The following is a 16,167-nucleotide window of genomic DNA, read 5'->3' as shown; positions in this document are numbered from 1 at the left end:
TTTTTTTAATGATTGGATTTTGATAACTAAAATTTCTAGCATTTCTATATAACTAACATTCCTATAACATTTCTAACAATGCTATATAACTAACATTTCTATAACATTTCTAATATTTCTATAACTAAAAAACAGAAAAAAAATTATAACATTTCTATATATATAACTAACATTTGTATAACATTTCTAATATTTCTATAACTAAAAAAAGAAAAATTTCTAACTTTTTTATAACTATTTCTATAACTAAAAAACTGAAAAATTTCTAACAATTCTAACTATTTTATAACTATTTCTATAACTAAAAAACAAAAAAATTTCTAACAATTCTAACATTTCTATAACATTTCTAACAATGCTATATAACTAACTATTTCTATAACTAAAAAAAGAAAAATTTCTAACAATGCTATGTGTATGTGTGTGTGTGTGTGCTCACCGGCGAGCGAGAGGCGATGGGGGGCGGCGACGGGGACGGCGACGGGCGCGGCGACGATGGGGATGACGACGACGGGGATGGCGACGACGGGGACAGGGACGGGGCGGCGATGACGGGGACGGGCCGGGGCGGCGACGACGGGGACGGGGCGGCGATGACGGGGACGGGGACGACGCGGGACGGGCCTGGACGGCGCGGCGGTGACGGCGGTGACGACGGGGATGGGAACGACGGGGCAGCGACGACGGGGACGGGGGCGGTGACGAGGGTTATGGAGACGGGGGCGGCGGGCGACGGGGCAGAGGAGAAGAATCAGAGGAGAAACTGAAATTTTTGAAGTGTTCAGTTATATAGGATGGACCTTTAGTACCGGTTGGAGCCACCAACCGGTACTAAAGGCCTGTTTTGGCCAGGCCAAGCGGCGGGAACCGCACCCCCTTTAGTGCCGGGTGGTGGCTCGAACTGGTACTAAAGGCCCCTCCTTTAGTACCGGTTGGTGCTACCACCCGACACTAAAGGGGGTGCGCTGGCGCAGGTGCGGTGCAAAATGTTTAGTCCCACCTCGCTAGCCGAGGGGCGTCCGGACTGGTTTATAAGCCCCAGTGCGGTAGCTCCCTCGAGCTCCTCTCCAAAGCAGGCCTACTGGGCCTAAATGGTCTGTGCTGCCCTGTGGGCCTACTGGGCCTTTGCGGGCCTGCATCCTGGCCCAACAACAGGTTGGGTTTCTAGTCGTATGCAGGCCGCTGTGGCGCAGTAGGTGGGCTTTTTTTCTTATTTTTTTGCTTCATTTATTTTTGTTTGAGTTGTTTTTTTGCTGTATTTAGAGTTTCTTTGTGAATATTTTTGCTTTAGATACAAAAAATTACAAACTTTCTGTTAGTACCGGTAGTTTACAAATTTGAATAGTTTAAATTTTGATTTATTTGAAATTTGTGTGAATCACTAGTTTGTGAATAACTTAACTTTGAGAATAGATTTTTCAGTGATTCTTTTTTCTTATGTTTAATATTAGTGTGTTTTATCATTATATTCAATTTGGTAATGCTTAGGTTATTTAAAAAAATGAAATGCCTTTTGTAACGGATGAGTTTTCGTTCGAAACCCTGGTACTTCGAAAGAGATTGTCCATTTAGTACACGAAGTGCATCCAGTTTTTGCGGTAACCCTCTCTACTTACTTTTTTGCACATGCTATGTGGGTGAAATTATGATACCATGCCAACTTTCAACCTTTTCTGAGTTCATTTGAAATGCTTTTCAATTTCAGGGTCATTTAGCTTAAAAAATCAGTAAAGGCATGAAAGAATTTGTTTGCACATAAAATTTCTTCGCGTTTCAAATGCCAAAACACATAACTACCCTAACTATTACAGAGATTCCCTCTAGGGTGTGGAACACAGAAGAAAGTGATGATAGTGAAGCCGATCACATCCCAGATCTTTGGGTGTGAAACTTTTTCTTCGCGTGTGTCCCTTTGCGCCGTAACCATGGAAAATCTTCATCATTTAACGGGATGCTCGGGTCAATATTCACTGTGAATGGAGCAATTTCATCAAACTTTTCATAATCTTCTGACATGTCTGTCTTGTCATCCACTCCCACGATGTTTCTCTTCCCAGAAAGAACTATGTGCCGCTTTGGCTCATCGTACGATGCATTCGCTTCCTTATCTTTTCTTTTTCTTGGCTTGGTAGACATGTCCTTCACATAGAAAACCTGTGCCACATCATTGGCTAGGAAGAATGGTTCGTCTGCATATGCAAGATTGTTGAGATCCACTGTTGTCATTCCGTACTGCGGGTCTTCCATTACCCCGCCTTGTATCATATTGACCCATTTGCACCGAAACAAAGGGACCTTCAAACCACGTCGATAGTCAAGTTCCCATATGTCCTGTATATAACCATAATATGTTTCCATTCCTGTCTTGGTTTCTGCATCAAAGCAGACACCACTGTTTTGGTTGGTGCTCTTCTTATCTTGGGCGATCGTGTAAAATGTATTACCATTTATCTCATACCCTTTGAAAGTCATTATATTCGAAGATGGTAACTGGGATAGCAAGTACAGGCCATCTTCAATAGAGGTGTCATGCATGGTACGTGTCTGCAACCAGCTGGCGAAACTCCTGGTTTGTTCACGTGTAATCCGGTCATCAGACCGCTCCGGGTGTTTGGAGCGTAGCAAAAATTCTTGTGTTCATCCATATACGGAGCCACCAAGGCGGAATTCTGTAGAACTGTGTAGTGTGCTTCAGTGAGAGAATGTCCGTCCATACATATTATTTGTTCCCCTCCTAGCATGCCTTTTCCATCCAGTCTGCCCTTATGCCGCGATTCAGGAACACCAATCGGCTTAAGGTCAGGAATAAAGTCAATACAAAACTCAATGACCTCCTCATTTTCATGGCCCTTGGAGATGCTTCCTTCTGGCCTAGCACGGTTATGAACATATTTCTTTAAGACTCCCATGAACCTCTCAAAGGGGAACATATTGTGTAGAAATACAGGACCCAAAACGTTAATCTCTTCGCATAGGTGAACTAGGATGTGCGTCATGATGTAGAAGAAGGATGGTGGGAACACCAACTCGAAACTGACAAGACATTGCACCAAATCATTCTCTAACCTTGGTATGATTTCTGGATCGATTACCTTCTGAGAGATTGCACTGAGAAATGCACATAGCTTCACAATGGCTAATCGAACGTTTTCCGGTAGAAGCCCCCTCAATGCAACCGGAAGTAGTTGCGTCATAATCACGTGGCAGTCATGAGACATTAGGTTCTGGAACTTTTTCTCTGCCATGTTTATTATTCCCTTTATATTCGACGAGAAGTCAGACGGTACCTTAATACTAAGCAGGCATTCAAAGAAGATTTCCTTCTCTTCTTTGGTAAGAGCGTAGCTTGCATGACCCTGATGTATGTCGTCTTTTCCGTGCATACGTTGCTGGTCCTCCCGTGCCTCAGGTGTATCTTTTGTCTTCCCATACACGCCCAAGAAGCCATGCAGGGTCACACAAAGATTCTTCGTCACATGCATCACGTCAATTGCAGAGCGGACCTCTAGGTCTTTCCAATAGGGCAGGTCCCAAAATATAGATTTCTTCTTCCACATGGGTGCACGTCCGTCAGCGTCATTCGTAACAGGTTGTCCACCAGGACCCTTTTCAAAGACCACCTTCAAATCCTTGACCATATCATGTACATCAGCACCAGTACGGTGGCGGGGCTTCGTTCGGTGATCCGCCTCACAGGAGAAATGCTTGCCTTTCTTTGTTACGGGATGCCTGCTCGGAAGAAATCGACGATGTCCCAGGTACACATTCTTCTTACAATTAGCCAAATATATACTGTCGGTATCGTCCAAACAGGGCGTGCATGCGCGGTATCCCTTGTTTGTCTGTCCTGAAAGGTTACTGAGAGCAGGCCAATCATTGATGGTCACGAACAACAACGCCTTTAGGTCAAATTCTTTCCCCATGTGCTCATCCCACGCACGTACACCTGTTCCATTCCACAGTTGTAAGAGTTCTTCAACTAATGGCCTTAGGTACACATCAATGTTGTTGCCAGGTTGCTTCAGGCCTTGGATGAGCACTGGCATCATAATGAACTTCCGCTTCATGCACAACCAAGGAGGAAGGTTATACAAACATAGATTCACAGGCCAGGTGCTATGGTTGCTGCTCTGCTCCCCAAAAGGTTAATGCCATCTGCGCTTAGACCAAACCATACGTTCCTTGCGTCATCTGCAAACTCCTTCCCGTATTTTCTTTCTATTTTTCTCCACTGTGACCCGTCAGCGGGTACTCTCAACTTTCCGTCTTTCTTACGGTCTTCTTTGTGCCATCGCATCGCCTTGGCATGCTCTTTGTTTTGGAACAAACGTTTCAACCGTGGTATTATAGGAGCATACCACATCACCTTGGCAGGAATCTTCTTCCTGGGGCGCTCGCCCTCGACATCATCAGGGTCATCGCGGCTGATCTTATAGCGCAATGCACCGCATACCGGGCAAGCGTTCAAATCCTCGTACTCACGGCAGTAGAGGATGCAATCATTAGGGCATGCATGTATCTTCTGCACCTCTAACCCTAGAGGGCAGACAACCTTCTTTGCTTGGTACGTACTCTCGGGCAATTCGTTGTCCTTTGGAAGCATATCCTTTATCCTTACCAACAACTTTCCAAATCCCTTGTCAGATACACCATTCTCTGCCTTCCATTGCAGCAATTCCAGTGTGGTGCCCAGCTTTTTCTTGTCACCTTCGCAATTCGGGTACAACAATTTTTTGTGATCCTCTAACATGCGCTGCAACTTCTTCTTCTCCAAATCACTTGCGCAGTTTTTCTTTGCATCGGCAATGGCCCGACCTAGATCATCCACGGGCTCATCCGATGCCTCTTCTTTAGCTTCTTCCCGCATTGTCGGCTCAGCTTCTTCCCGCATTACCGGTTCAGCTTCTTCCCTCGTTGTTGTATCATCGTATTCAGGGAACCCATGGCCAGGATAGCTGTCGTCGTCCTCTTCTTCTTCATTGTCTTCCATCATAACCCCTCTTTCTCCATGCTTAGTCCAAACATTATAGTGGGGCATGAAACCAGACTCAAACAGGTGGACGTGAATGGTTCTTGACGTAGAGTAATTGCGACCATTCTTACAGCCAGCCCATGGACAATGCATAAAACCATCCGCTCGCTTGTTTGCCTCAGCCGCAAGCAGAAAAGTACGCACGCCATTAATGAACTCAGGAGAGCATCAGTCATCGTACATCCATTGTCGGCTCATCTTCAATACACAGCACCGAAAACATCAAATTAATACAATACATAAAGTTCATACATAAAGAGCATACAACACTTCAATGCAACAAACAAATAACTCTCTAGCTAAAGAATTTAAATGCAACAACAAATGCGATCAAGATCGCAACTAAGGTAACAATTGATCCAACAACATAATGATACCAAGCCTCACTATGAATGTCATATTTTCTAATCTTTCTAATCTTCAAGCGCATTTTCTCCATCTTAATCTTGTGATCGTCGACGACATCGGCAACATGCAACTCCAATTCCATCTTCTCCCCCTCAATTCTTTTCAATTTTTCCTTCAAATCCTCGTTTTCTCTTTCAACTAAATTTAACCTCTCGACAATAGGGTCGGTTGGAATTTCGGGTTCAACTACCTCCTACATACAAATATCTATGTCAACTTGATGGGTATAATTTATCATAAACATAAAATGCAATGAATAGTTTTAAAAGAGAATATACCACATCCAAATCATAACCCGGACGAGGGCCGACGGGGACGGATATCAAAACCATAGCACTATGCATAACAAACAACGTATGGGTAAGATAATTATACGAGTAACTATATATCCAAATCACACAAACATCATTTTTTATATAAAACTTCATGAACAAGAGGCTCACCACAAGGTGGTGCCGGCGACGGGACGTTGCGAGCAATCGACGGTGGTTACGACGGATATTTAGAAGGTACTAAGTAAACCACACCTACATATGCAAAACTAAGTGTTATTTTTGACCTCAAATTGCATATAAATCAAATACCAGCATATATATATAATTCCTCCCAAATTACTAAACTCAATAATCAATCACTATATAAAGCATTGCACCAGCTAATCTAGCAATGAGAGATGGAAGGAAAGAGTTTCTAACCTTTGTGATCATTTGAATGGATGGGGGCCTTCAAATCTTGAGCAAAATGTGTGATGATCTTGAGAGGAAGAGGGGAAAGAACAGAGAGGAGAGGGAAAAGGGGAAGAACAGAGCGAGCTCGCGTGGACGAAGGGTCTATGTAGGACAACCTTTAGTACCGGTTCGTGATACGACCCGGTACTAAAGGTGCTGGAGGGGCCCCGGACTGACAACATCCTGCCACCACTCACTTTAGTACCGGTTCGTGGCACGAACCGGTGCTAAAGGTTCGCCACGAACCGGTACTAATGAGAGCGGCCCGGCTAGCCGTTGGAACAGGCCCTAATGTACACATTAGTGCCGGCTTAAATTCAAACCGGCACTAATGTGCTTCACGTTTGACCCTTTTTCTACTAGTGAGACTTCAGTCCTCACTGCTTAAAAGCATTTTTTGCGGTGAAAAAGGGAGCTTTATTTAGTTACTGATAGGATTACGAACGGTAACGAGAAGGCTAATCAGAGCATCAGGGGCATCCAAACCAGAACTCGGTTCTAGGAATTTGATAAATTATTCGTTGTACAAAATTATTACAAAAAGGTCTAGCACATGTTTACACAATTATTTTGCATCTTGTTGCACAATTGGCGTAAACTAAATTATATAAGATTGTACGTAGGAAACACACAACCACACACGTACCTTGATTTCTCTCTGAACTTCCCAGGCTTTTCCATTGATGCTGATTGACCCCTATATGATTCACTGATCTACTGAAGGGATGGAGTTAATTACACAAAACCACCACATTTGAGGCATCGTTTGCAGAAAACCACGAGGTCGCTATTTTTTTTGTAAAAATCACCGCACATTCAGTAATCGTTTTGCAAAAAGCACTGATCGAGTGATTTAGGTCGTTTAATCACTTTCTGACAAGTGGGGCCGGATTGTCAGAAGCTGACTTGGCAAAACATTTACATACACCCCCTTAGATCTAAAGAATAAAAACAATCGACCCCCTCGTGCACAACTGTCCCGATGCTCGCTGTGGCCCAGCCGGGAACCCTGTGCCACTCCGGCGACCTCGCCGCCGCCGACAACATGTCAGCGACCACTGCTGCCCTGTGTACCATCTCCTTCCTCCTCCTTTTTTTTCTTTCTCCTCCGGGACAACACGCACCTCGCCTCTGCCTGGCCCAGCGGCTTGCAAGCATGGCCATGTTGACGGCACCGGATTCCGCGGCGGCTTGCAACCCCCGCCGCTCTCCAACAGTCTTCCCGCCACGGACAGGCACGCATGCGCGCACGAATGTTGTCTCCTCTACTCCATGGATCGTAGACGAGGAGAGGGAAGTCAGGGACGAACTCCTAGTGTAGGCCGAGCACCCAGCACGCGTCGCCATCGCCCACTCTAGGGCACCTCCCCATGCCGGCGCCAGCCGCGTGACCTAGACGACGAGCAAAGGGGGCCGTAGCCAGCCAGTCCCCCGTGCGCACGCCCAGGAGACTTTGCCCCAGGTGGCACAGGGGTCGGCCTTGGCTGGCCAGTCCAGCGCGCACAGCTCGCCGTCGAGCTCTTGATTGCCGTCGCGCGCTCACCTCACCTCCGAGCTCCTTGTCGAGGTTGGGGACGAGATGGGTGACGAGGGACCGAGCTCCTGTCCTGGTCGTGGTTGGGGACAAACTCCAGATCGAGAGGTCTGCCTGCGCGGGGGACGATAGGAGCTCTTGTCCTCGATTGCTTTTATTCTTTAGATCTAAGGGGGTGTATGTAAATGTTTTGCCAAGTCAGCTCCTGACAATCCAACCCCACTTGTCAGAAAGTGATTAAATGACCTAAATCACTCGATCATTGCTTTTTGCAAAAAGATTAATGAATGTGTGGTGATTTTTGCAAAAAATTAGCGACCTCATTGTTTTCTGCAAACGATGCCTGAAATGTGGTGGTTTTGTGCAATTATCTCGAAGTGATATGTTGGCGTCGGTGGCGGTCAACTCCCAATGAGGGGAAGCAGGATTGCTAGCATCCACAACTCTTTTCAGGCATCAGAGTCTCCGGCATGCTTGGCTTCCCGCCCCACACAATGGTTTCTAGCGTTCCATTGTGTGCCACTGCCAAAACCTTGTTGTAGTACTCAAAAGATGCAAAGAAGACTCGCATATGTTTCCTTCTTTATTTTTCAGAGACCAATGAACGTCTTGTTATTAGTACCACCGATTATATGCCACTCTATGGATTAGTCTATGTGATCAGAGTTATGTCTTGATTTATGTGCCACTGGATTCTCTCCCCCACACCACCGAATCAATCAAGACAATAAGATTATTTGCTGCTGGATTCGCTCGCAACACCACCGAATCAAGCAAGACAATAAGATACCGATTGTCTGCCACACCACCGATCTGCTTTCATCCCTCGCCCGCACCAACTTCCAACGATCCCACTTGAAGGAGCACAACGGTTGGTTTTCTTCAGACTTTATGCGTACAACATTGGTTACCAGCGACGTCACTCAAATTTTGGACGACAACAACGTTGCAGGTGACCCTCGGGGACTGGTCGTCATGCAGCTAGAGCGCGAGGCGCCGTAAAAGCCTGCTTGTCGGACTTGTCGGTGGTGCAGATGTCACGGAGGTTGCAGGTGACCCTCGTGGGCTGGTCGTCATGCAGCTAGAGCGCGAGGCGACGTAAAAGCCTGCTTGTCGGACTTGTCGGTGGTGCAGATGTCACGGAGGTTGCAGGCGATCTTCATGACTTGCAGCTTGCCGACGATGAGCAGGTTGCGCGTGCCTTTGGACTAGGGTGTCGAGAACCACCTATATGAAGAAGTCAGGCCACAATATAGGCACCTAGATGAAGTGCCCCGCAGGATCAGCCTCCGCGGGTGTCTCCTTGCACAGCGGCTCCTCCGCCTCCACGGGATCCACACAGGATTAGGGTGCGATGATGGTCAATAGAACGACCTGAGGCCCAGGCGAGCGATGGAGGAATCGGTCCGCACGTTGATGAAAAACCGATCGTACGAACCATTAACTTTTGAGGGTAATTTTGTAAAAAAAACTTCGATGACGGTGAGCGGGCAGAAGCAATAGGTGATTTATTATTATTAAAATTAAAATTAAAAAAATAAATTAAATTAGGGAAAGATATGCCAACAATATATGACATATGACAACACTCCGAAACAAATATATAGTAAGTAACAAATGCAACTCCAACTTATAACCTAAACCGTTGTGTTGTACTCACAAAATTTTAGCTTATAACCAACACTAGTGTTTCATTTAGTATATTCATGTACACTCTAGAATCGGTCAACTTGGTTGTTATTTTATCCATTTATTTTCAGGGAAAGACGCAAACAATGTACGATCCAAAACTCAGTTATAAATTTGGAAATTGTCAAACCATGTGCAGTATATGATCATCCCTCCAACAATATTGATCAAAGAATAGTAACAAATGTTTGTACTCTGCCTTAACATAACCAAAAGAATATCTAACTAAGCACCATGAGTTGTTTGAAACCACAATTCAAAATGTGGAAAGGTTGAAGTGTATATGCGCTCATCCCTCCAACAATATCTAACATTTTTGATATCACAAATATTGGTTCACATCCCATCCTATTAAGTAGATGCACAAGATAAACTTTTAATTATGAACATGGAAATATAATAATACAATATTATTGCCTTTAAGGCATATTTCCAATACCCACTACTATATGGTCATCTAAACTGGCTAACAGATAGATCAACAAAATGAAGAGCAATATATATCTGCAACATTCATACAATCATGATAGGCTAAGCCATAAAATAAATATTCATCACATATAAAAAGGTTTACCGTAAGGGAATCACATAAAGATGGTCACAATCACATAGGGAAACTCGGTTCACAGTTGCTACTAAGTACTCATAGTCGAAGGGATGGACTACTTACACATCATGAGAGATTACCGGATGGCGTTGTTGATAAAGATGATGATGAATTCCCAACCCGGTGGGCGAATTCTGTTGGGCTTTGCTTCGAGGAAAAGATCAGTAAATTGCTCAATGATCAAGGAGTGTTTTTTTTAAAACATGAATGATCAAGGTGTATACATATGCCAGACACCCAAGACTCAAGGTCCTTGAGGGGGCCACACGGTGTAGGGGCAAGCCCCACCATGGGTGCGCATAGCCGGCTGGCTCAAATTTTGTAGGTGTCCTTCCTCATGGATGTCGTGATCTCTGATTTTAGTTTTTGTGTTTTTAGAGTTCGGGAAGGTTCCTAAAAAACCGATATAAAACATGCAATTGTGTCCTTGCGATAATTAGTAGGTTAGTTCAACAAATATTAAATTATTTCACAAAATAATATAAGAAATTGGCAGTGAAAATTCAAAGATTATAGATACCCGTTGTACGTATCGGCAGGGGTTTTCCACTCATCAGGGCGCACTGCTGTTGCTGCTCCAAAACAATGGGGCCCACCATTTGGATTTGTCCGCCCTCTCTCCTTCACGTTTATCTGTCTTGTGAAACGGACACATCTTGGTCATGTGTGCTAGACTTCTGTCATGTGAATTTCAAAACATTTGAAAGGTTGAAACTTTTAAAATTTATGTTTTCTAAAACTTTGAAACTTCTAAAATTTAAGATTTTCCAAAACTTAAAGAATTCCAAGAGTTTGATCATTATGGAAGTTTAAATTTATAAAAGTTTGAAATTTCAAAGTTTCAAATCATGAAGTTAAAATTGATATTTTCAAAAGTATTCTCCATATTATCCGAAGCCAAAATAAACCTAGACTAAAAGCGATCGATGGGGATGAATCTGGTGTGCATTGAAAAATGCAGCACCGGGCCATTCTTTGAATAATTCTAAAAGCCGGACCGGGCCGGTGTTCCGGCTGGAGCAAAACAGAACTGGACCCTTTTCTAAGTTTTTTATGGTGCATAGGTCTTCTGGTAAAAGAAAATCAAGGAAATGTTTAGAAAATGGTAAAATAAGGATTGAACCCTAACCTTAAGCAAAGCAAGGACGCTAACAGCCTATAGCTTCTAGTTTTTCTTGCCGCCCCACCTCCTTCTGAAAAAGACCTAGCCGCCGCCTCCACCTCCGCCTCCACCATAGATCGGTTCCTCCTCCTCCGGTCGGCCTTGCCGTTGTCGGGAGGGGTGGGGAACCCGATCTCTGAGTGGAGTTCTTAATAATAGTAGTGTTTTTATTAGATTGATTTAGGGTTTTGGTAGTACTCTTCTTCGTTCGAGATGACATCGTCCACAATAAATAATCTTCGCCCCTTCGTTCGAAGACGAGATCTTTTTCCCGACGTCAATGGTGGTGTTGGAAGATTAAATTTGTCTAGGTATGGTCCTTCAGATCTTGCTTCGCCAAATCGGTTTTGAATTTTTTTTTTCTCATGGTCGCCGCAAGGAGGATTGTCCTCTCAATATCTGTCCCGACCGCCACGTCCTCGACAATGGTGATTCGTACTCTCGGCTCCCAGCGACGTCGACCTGGTTGTTCGGTTTTTTGTCCCTGGAAGACTGGTGTTGGTACTTTTGCCGATGTTGGTTGATTACTTTAATGGCAGTGTGCGTGCATCGCAGCCTAGGCAGTGTGGCTCAAATTAAAACAATGGGAGAACCCTCGTTGGTATTTATAGGTCTGTGGTTTGATACTTTCGTTATGTTCCTACGGCTGACTTCAGAAAAGTATAAGATTGTGTCATGGAAGAAGTAAGAGTTTCCAGATCTCGAAGATTTGCTCCTTTCTTTTAAACTTTATTTTGTTATCACTATGGTCAGCTCATGTATCTCTACCATGTACAATTTGCTACGATAATATATCATGGTATTGATTGTAAAAAAAAGAACACTAACAGCCTAATGATAACCATTTTTAACACTAATAATAACCTATTGGGCTAGGATCACTTTGTGATTTATTAAAAAAATCATCGATTGTGATTTATTAATTGATTTGATGTAAAAATATTGCGTATATACATTTGATCTGATGTAATAAAAAAATTAGGTCAAATCTTCTTGTTTTCGTCGCCAATGAACCGATGAGCCGGCAGTCCAACCGGTGAAAACAGGAACCAACAGCCTCGCGGTTCAGTTGTCGGTTCGGTTTTTATGTGGCAATTGGAAGCAATTTATTGAGTACAAGAGATGATTAAAGTAATTAAAAGCCTTCCTTCCAAGCAGGGCCTGCTTCTACAGTTAGAGCCATGTCAACAAATTTATCTTTGACCAATTAGTAATTCGCTTTTATTTCGAGTTATAACTTATAAGGAGGTAATTAAATTGGAGGTTTATCTTTGGGGCACAATCAATTTCTACTTGATTTGGGGAGAAACTAATGACCAGCCCTTCAAAATAATAAGGATGACACATGGCTATATAACCCGGTGAAATAGAACCGAAGCACAATGTCAGTGTAGGAAGCATGGCGCTCGTTCTCACAGTTTGCTTCTTGGGCTTCTTCGTGCCAGCTCTGGCGTCGCCCTCCAACGACAACGACTTCCTCCGGTGCCTCTCGACGAACATCCCCAGCCAGCTCGTGCAGACGCCGAGCTCGCCGTCGTTCAAGCAGCTCCTGGTGTCATCCATCAGGAACGCCAGGTTCGTGGCGCCGGCCACGGCGAGGCCGCCGCTCTGCATCGTGACGCCCACCAACGCGTCGCATGTCCAGGCCGCCGTGCGCTGCGGGCGCCGCCACAGCGTGCGCGTCCGCATGCGCTGCGGCGGGCACGATTGTGAGGGCCTCTCGTACAGATCGGGCAGCCCCAACAGCGAGGGGTTCGCGGTGATCGACCTCGCCAAGCTCCACGCCGTCCGCGTCAACCCACAAGAGGCCACAGCCTGGGTCGACTCCGGGGCGGGGATCGGGGAGCTCTACTACCATGTCGCCACGGCGGCGCCTGGGTTGGGCTTCCCGGCTGGCGTGTGCCCGACCGTGGGCGTGGGGGGCATCTTCAGCGGCGGCGGCATAGGCCTGATGATGCGCAAGCATGGTCTCTCCGCCGACAACGTGTTGGACGCCACCATGGTCGATGCCGAAGGGAACCTCCTGGCGGACAAGAAAGCCATGGGGGACGACCTCTTCTGGGCCATCCGCGGCGGCGGCGGCGGTAATTTCGGCATCGTGCTGTCGTGGAAGGTGAGGCTCGTGCCTGTTCGACCGACGGTGACCTTCTTCAGAGTCACCAAGACCATGGACCAGGGCGCAGTCGACGCCGTGACCAAATGGCAAACGGTCGCGCCGGTGCTCCCCGACGACCTTAGCGTACGTGTCGTCGTGCAAAACCGTCAGGCCAACTTCCAGGCCTTGTACCTCGGCAACAGCAGCGCGGCGGTGGCGACGATGGGGAGCCGGTTCCCAGAGCTCGGGGTGACACGTGCCAACTGCAAGGAGATGAGCTGGCTGCAGTACACGGCATACATATACTTCCGCGACGACATCTACAACAAGCCGCTGGACGAGCTCCTCCTCAACCGGTCCATGACCTTAGGCCCCTTCTTCAAGAACAAGTCGGACTACGTCAAGAAACCCCTGAGCAAGGACACATTGGAGAAGATGTTCCTCTGGCCCGAGGGTGCCGCGACGGGGCAGCTCGTCCTTGAGCCGCACGGCGGAAGAATGGGCCGCATCGCGGCCGATAACACCCCTTTCCCGTACCGGAGCAGCGTGCTCTACAACATCCAGTACGTCGAGTTCTGGAACGGCGAAGGGACCGGAGGCAAGGTTACACCCGACTGGGACGGGAGCCTCTATGACTTCATGGCGCCGTTTGTGAGTAAGGACCCGAGGGGTGCGTACGTGAATTACCGGGACCTTGACATCGGCGCGAACAAGGTGATTGACGGCGTGACGAGCTATGAAAGTGCCAAGGTGTGGGGCGAGAGTTATTTCGGCCCGGAAAACTTTAAGAGACTCGCAAAGATCAAGCGCAAGGTGGACGCCGGCGACTACTTCTGGAGCGAGCAAAGCGTCCCACCACTTCCCTTGAACCAGTAGTGTAACCGCGCAAAACAAAACAATCGTGTTTGACAAAATTGTATTTCCTCCGTCCGAAAATATTTGCCGGTGAAATGGATGTATCTAGATGTATTTTAGTTCTAAATAGATATATTCATTTTTATCTATTTCTCTGACAAGTATTTTCAGTTAGAGGGAGTAAGTGCTAATAATTGTGTTGAGCTAAAAAGCTTATTGCATGTGTCAATATAATGTCGCAAAAATAAGTCCCTAACTAATGATTTCCGCACGATTTGGGTGCTACAGTTATAACGTAGCCTGATGTAATTCAAAACCAACGATGTTTCTTTTAGATAATGAGCAGCATCATTCACACATTTGAGATCTGTTCAGTACAAACTATAGTCCTGATAACTTCAGGAGATACATCGAACCAGCAGGACCCTGCATCATGAGCTGCCGCATTACGACATCGACAAAGAATAGGCCAACAGGGGGTTGAGAACGAGAGTAGTGAACTTCTCTCGAGAGCGGCGTTTCGGTGCCCGGGTGCGTCTGCACCCGGTCAAAAAAAAATTCATAAAACATTTAGAAAAATTCAAAAAAATTCAGAAAAAATTAGGGCGGTAGACAATTTGATGCGTGAGGTACGCTCCAATTTTCAAAACATTTGGACTTCTGTGCAGCTCTCAGCAAAAAAGACAAATCAGACCCGAACAGTATATGAACAGTACACATTTTTACAGACCTCCGATTTGTCTTTTTTGCTGAGAGCTGCACAGAAGTCCAAATGTTTCGAAAATTGGAGCGTACCTCACCCATCAAATTGTCTACCACCCTAATTTTTTTTTGGAATTTTTTGAATTTTTATAATATTTATTTTGATTTTTTTCGTGAGCACAGGTGCAGATGAGCTCGGGCTCTGATTCAAATTTTCGACTTCTCTCTTACTATTAAACACGCGAACATATTCATCGCTAAGTGCACCTAGCCTAGCCTACACATAACATCATGGATCAATACCAGCCTTATGATTAGGATCTCTTAATTCAATCTAACCGTTAAGATAATGTTAATCCTCAACCCAAACTGCTTTTAGCAATTTTGACGGGCGGACGAAACTCTGCCAGAGTAGTACATACCCCACGCCCTCATAAGGAGTAGTATAATCACTAGTAGAAAATGGAGCTTTAAAACCGGTTCGTAAGGGCCTTTAGTGCCAGTAACCGGCACTAAAGTGTGGGCCCTAAAGCCCCCCCCCCCCATTAGTACCGGTTCGGCACGAACCGCCACTAAAGGCCCACCACGTGGCGTGAGCTCGCGCCGTGGCATGGGGGACCTTTAGTACCGGTTGGTGTTTTTTGAATTTTTTTTAAAAAAATTGGAATTTTTTTTATTTTTTTTATTTTCAATTTTTTGAATTGAATTATTTGATGATTTAGTCTCTAATCACTCCTCTTAACTTCGGAGTTCTATTCCCCCTACTTTCCAAGTCCGCACTTGTTGTTTTCCTGACAAATGTAAGATGTCAATCCTATTAACCCTCAGCAGTTTAGCTTGAGCATTAGGTCACTTGTTTCACCATTTGAGTTTGAAACTATTATTCTAAAAAATAGTAATTATTTAGTAACACTAATATTTCTTGAATAAGTTTGACCATAGTTTGACCATAGTTTGACCAGATTTGACCAAAATTCAAAAATTGAAATAATTATTTAGTAACACTAATATTCTTGAATAATTATGTAGTAACATTAATACTTCTTGAATAAGTAGTTTGACCATAGTTTGAGCAAAATTAAAAAAACTGAAATTTGAGCATATCTTTTTTTCCTTTTGGATTTGAGGATTCTAAAAAATTGCAAACAGGTCGTAGGCTATCAAAATCGGATGCGGATTTTCGTGCTGAATTTTTTAATATATTATACGTTTCTTTCGATATCGTATGCAAAAGTTATAGCCGTTTTACATTTTCCCTATACTTTTTGCAAAACATGTCCAAATTTAAGTTTTCAAATTTTCATAACTAGTAGGTGTAGTAATATAACTACCTCTCCAAGGATTTTATTTTCTGA

The 16,167-nt window shown here is 44.8% G+C and overlaps 1 protein-coding gene across 1 annotated transcript; it reads left to right on the top strand.

Annotated features, from left to right (window-relative positions):
* Positions 1 to 12,556: 12,556 nt before the first annotated feature.
* LOC119358747 (berberine bridge enzyme-like 27) lies at positions 12,557 to 14,255 on the top strand. The gene has a single exon (XM_037625178.1). The coding sequence runs from the start codon at positions 12,560 to 12,562 to the stop codon at positions 14,129 to 14,131; it is 1,572 nt and encodes a 523-aa protein (XP_037481075.1). The 5' UTR covers positions 12,557 to 12,559; the 3' UTR covers positions 14,132 to 14,255.
* Positions 14,256 to 16,167: the final 1,912 nt, after the last annotated feature.

The sequence above is a fragment of the Triticum dicoccoides genome, chromosome 2A, assembly GCF_002162155.2.
Source record: "Triticum dicoccoides isolate Atlit2015 ecotype Zavitan chromosome 2A, WEW_v2.0, whole genome shotgun sequence".
NCBI lineage: Eukaryota > Viridiplantae > Streptophyta > Magnoliopsida > Poales > Poaceae > Triticum > Triticum dicoccoides.
This window is presented reverse-complemented; position numbering and strand designations above follow the sequence as displayed.

Excerpts from the sequence above, each read along its gene's own strand:
- LOC119358747 (XM_037625178.1), top strand. The coding sequence starts at position 12,560 with ATGGCGCTCGTTCTCACAGTTTGCTTCTTGGGCTTCTTCGTGCCAGCT.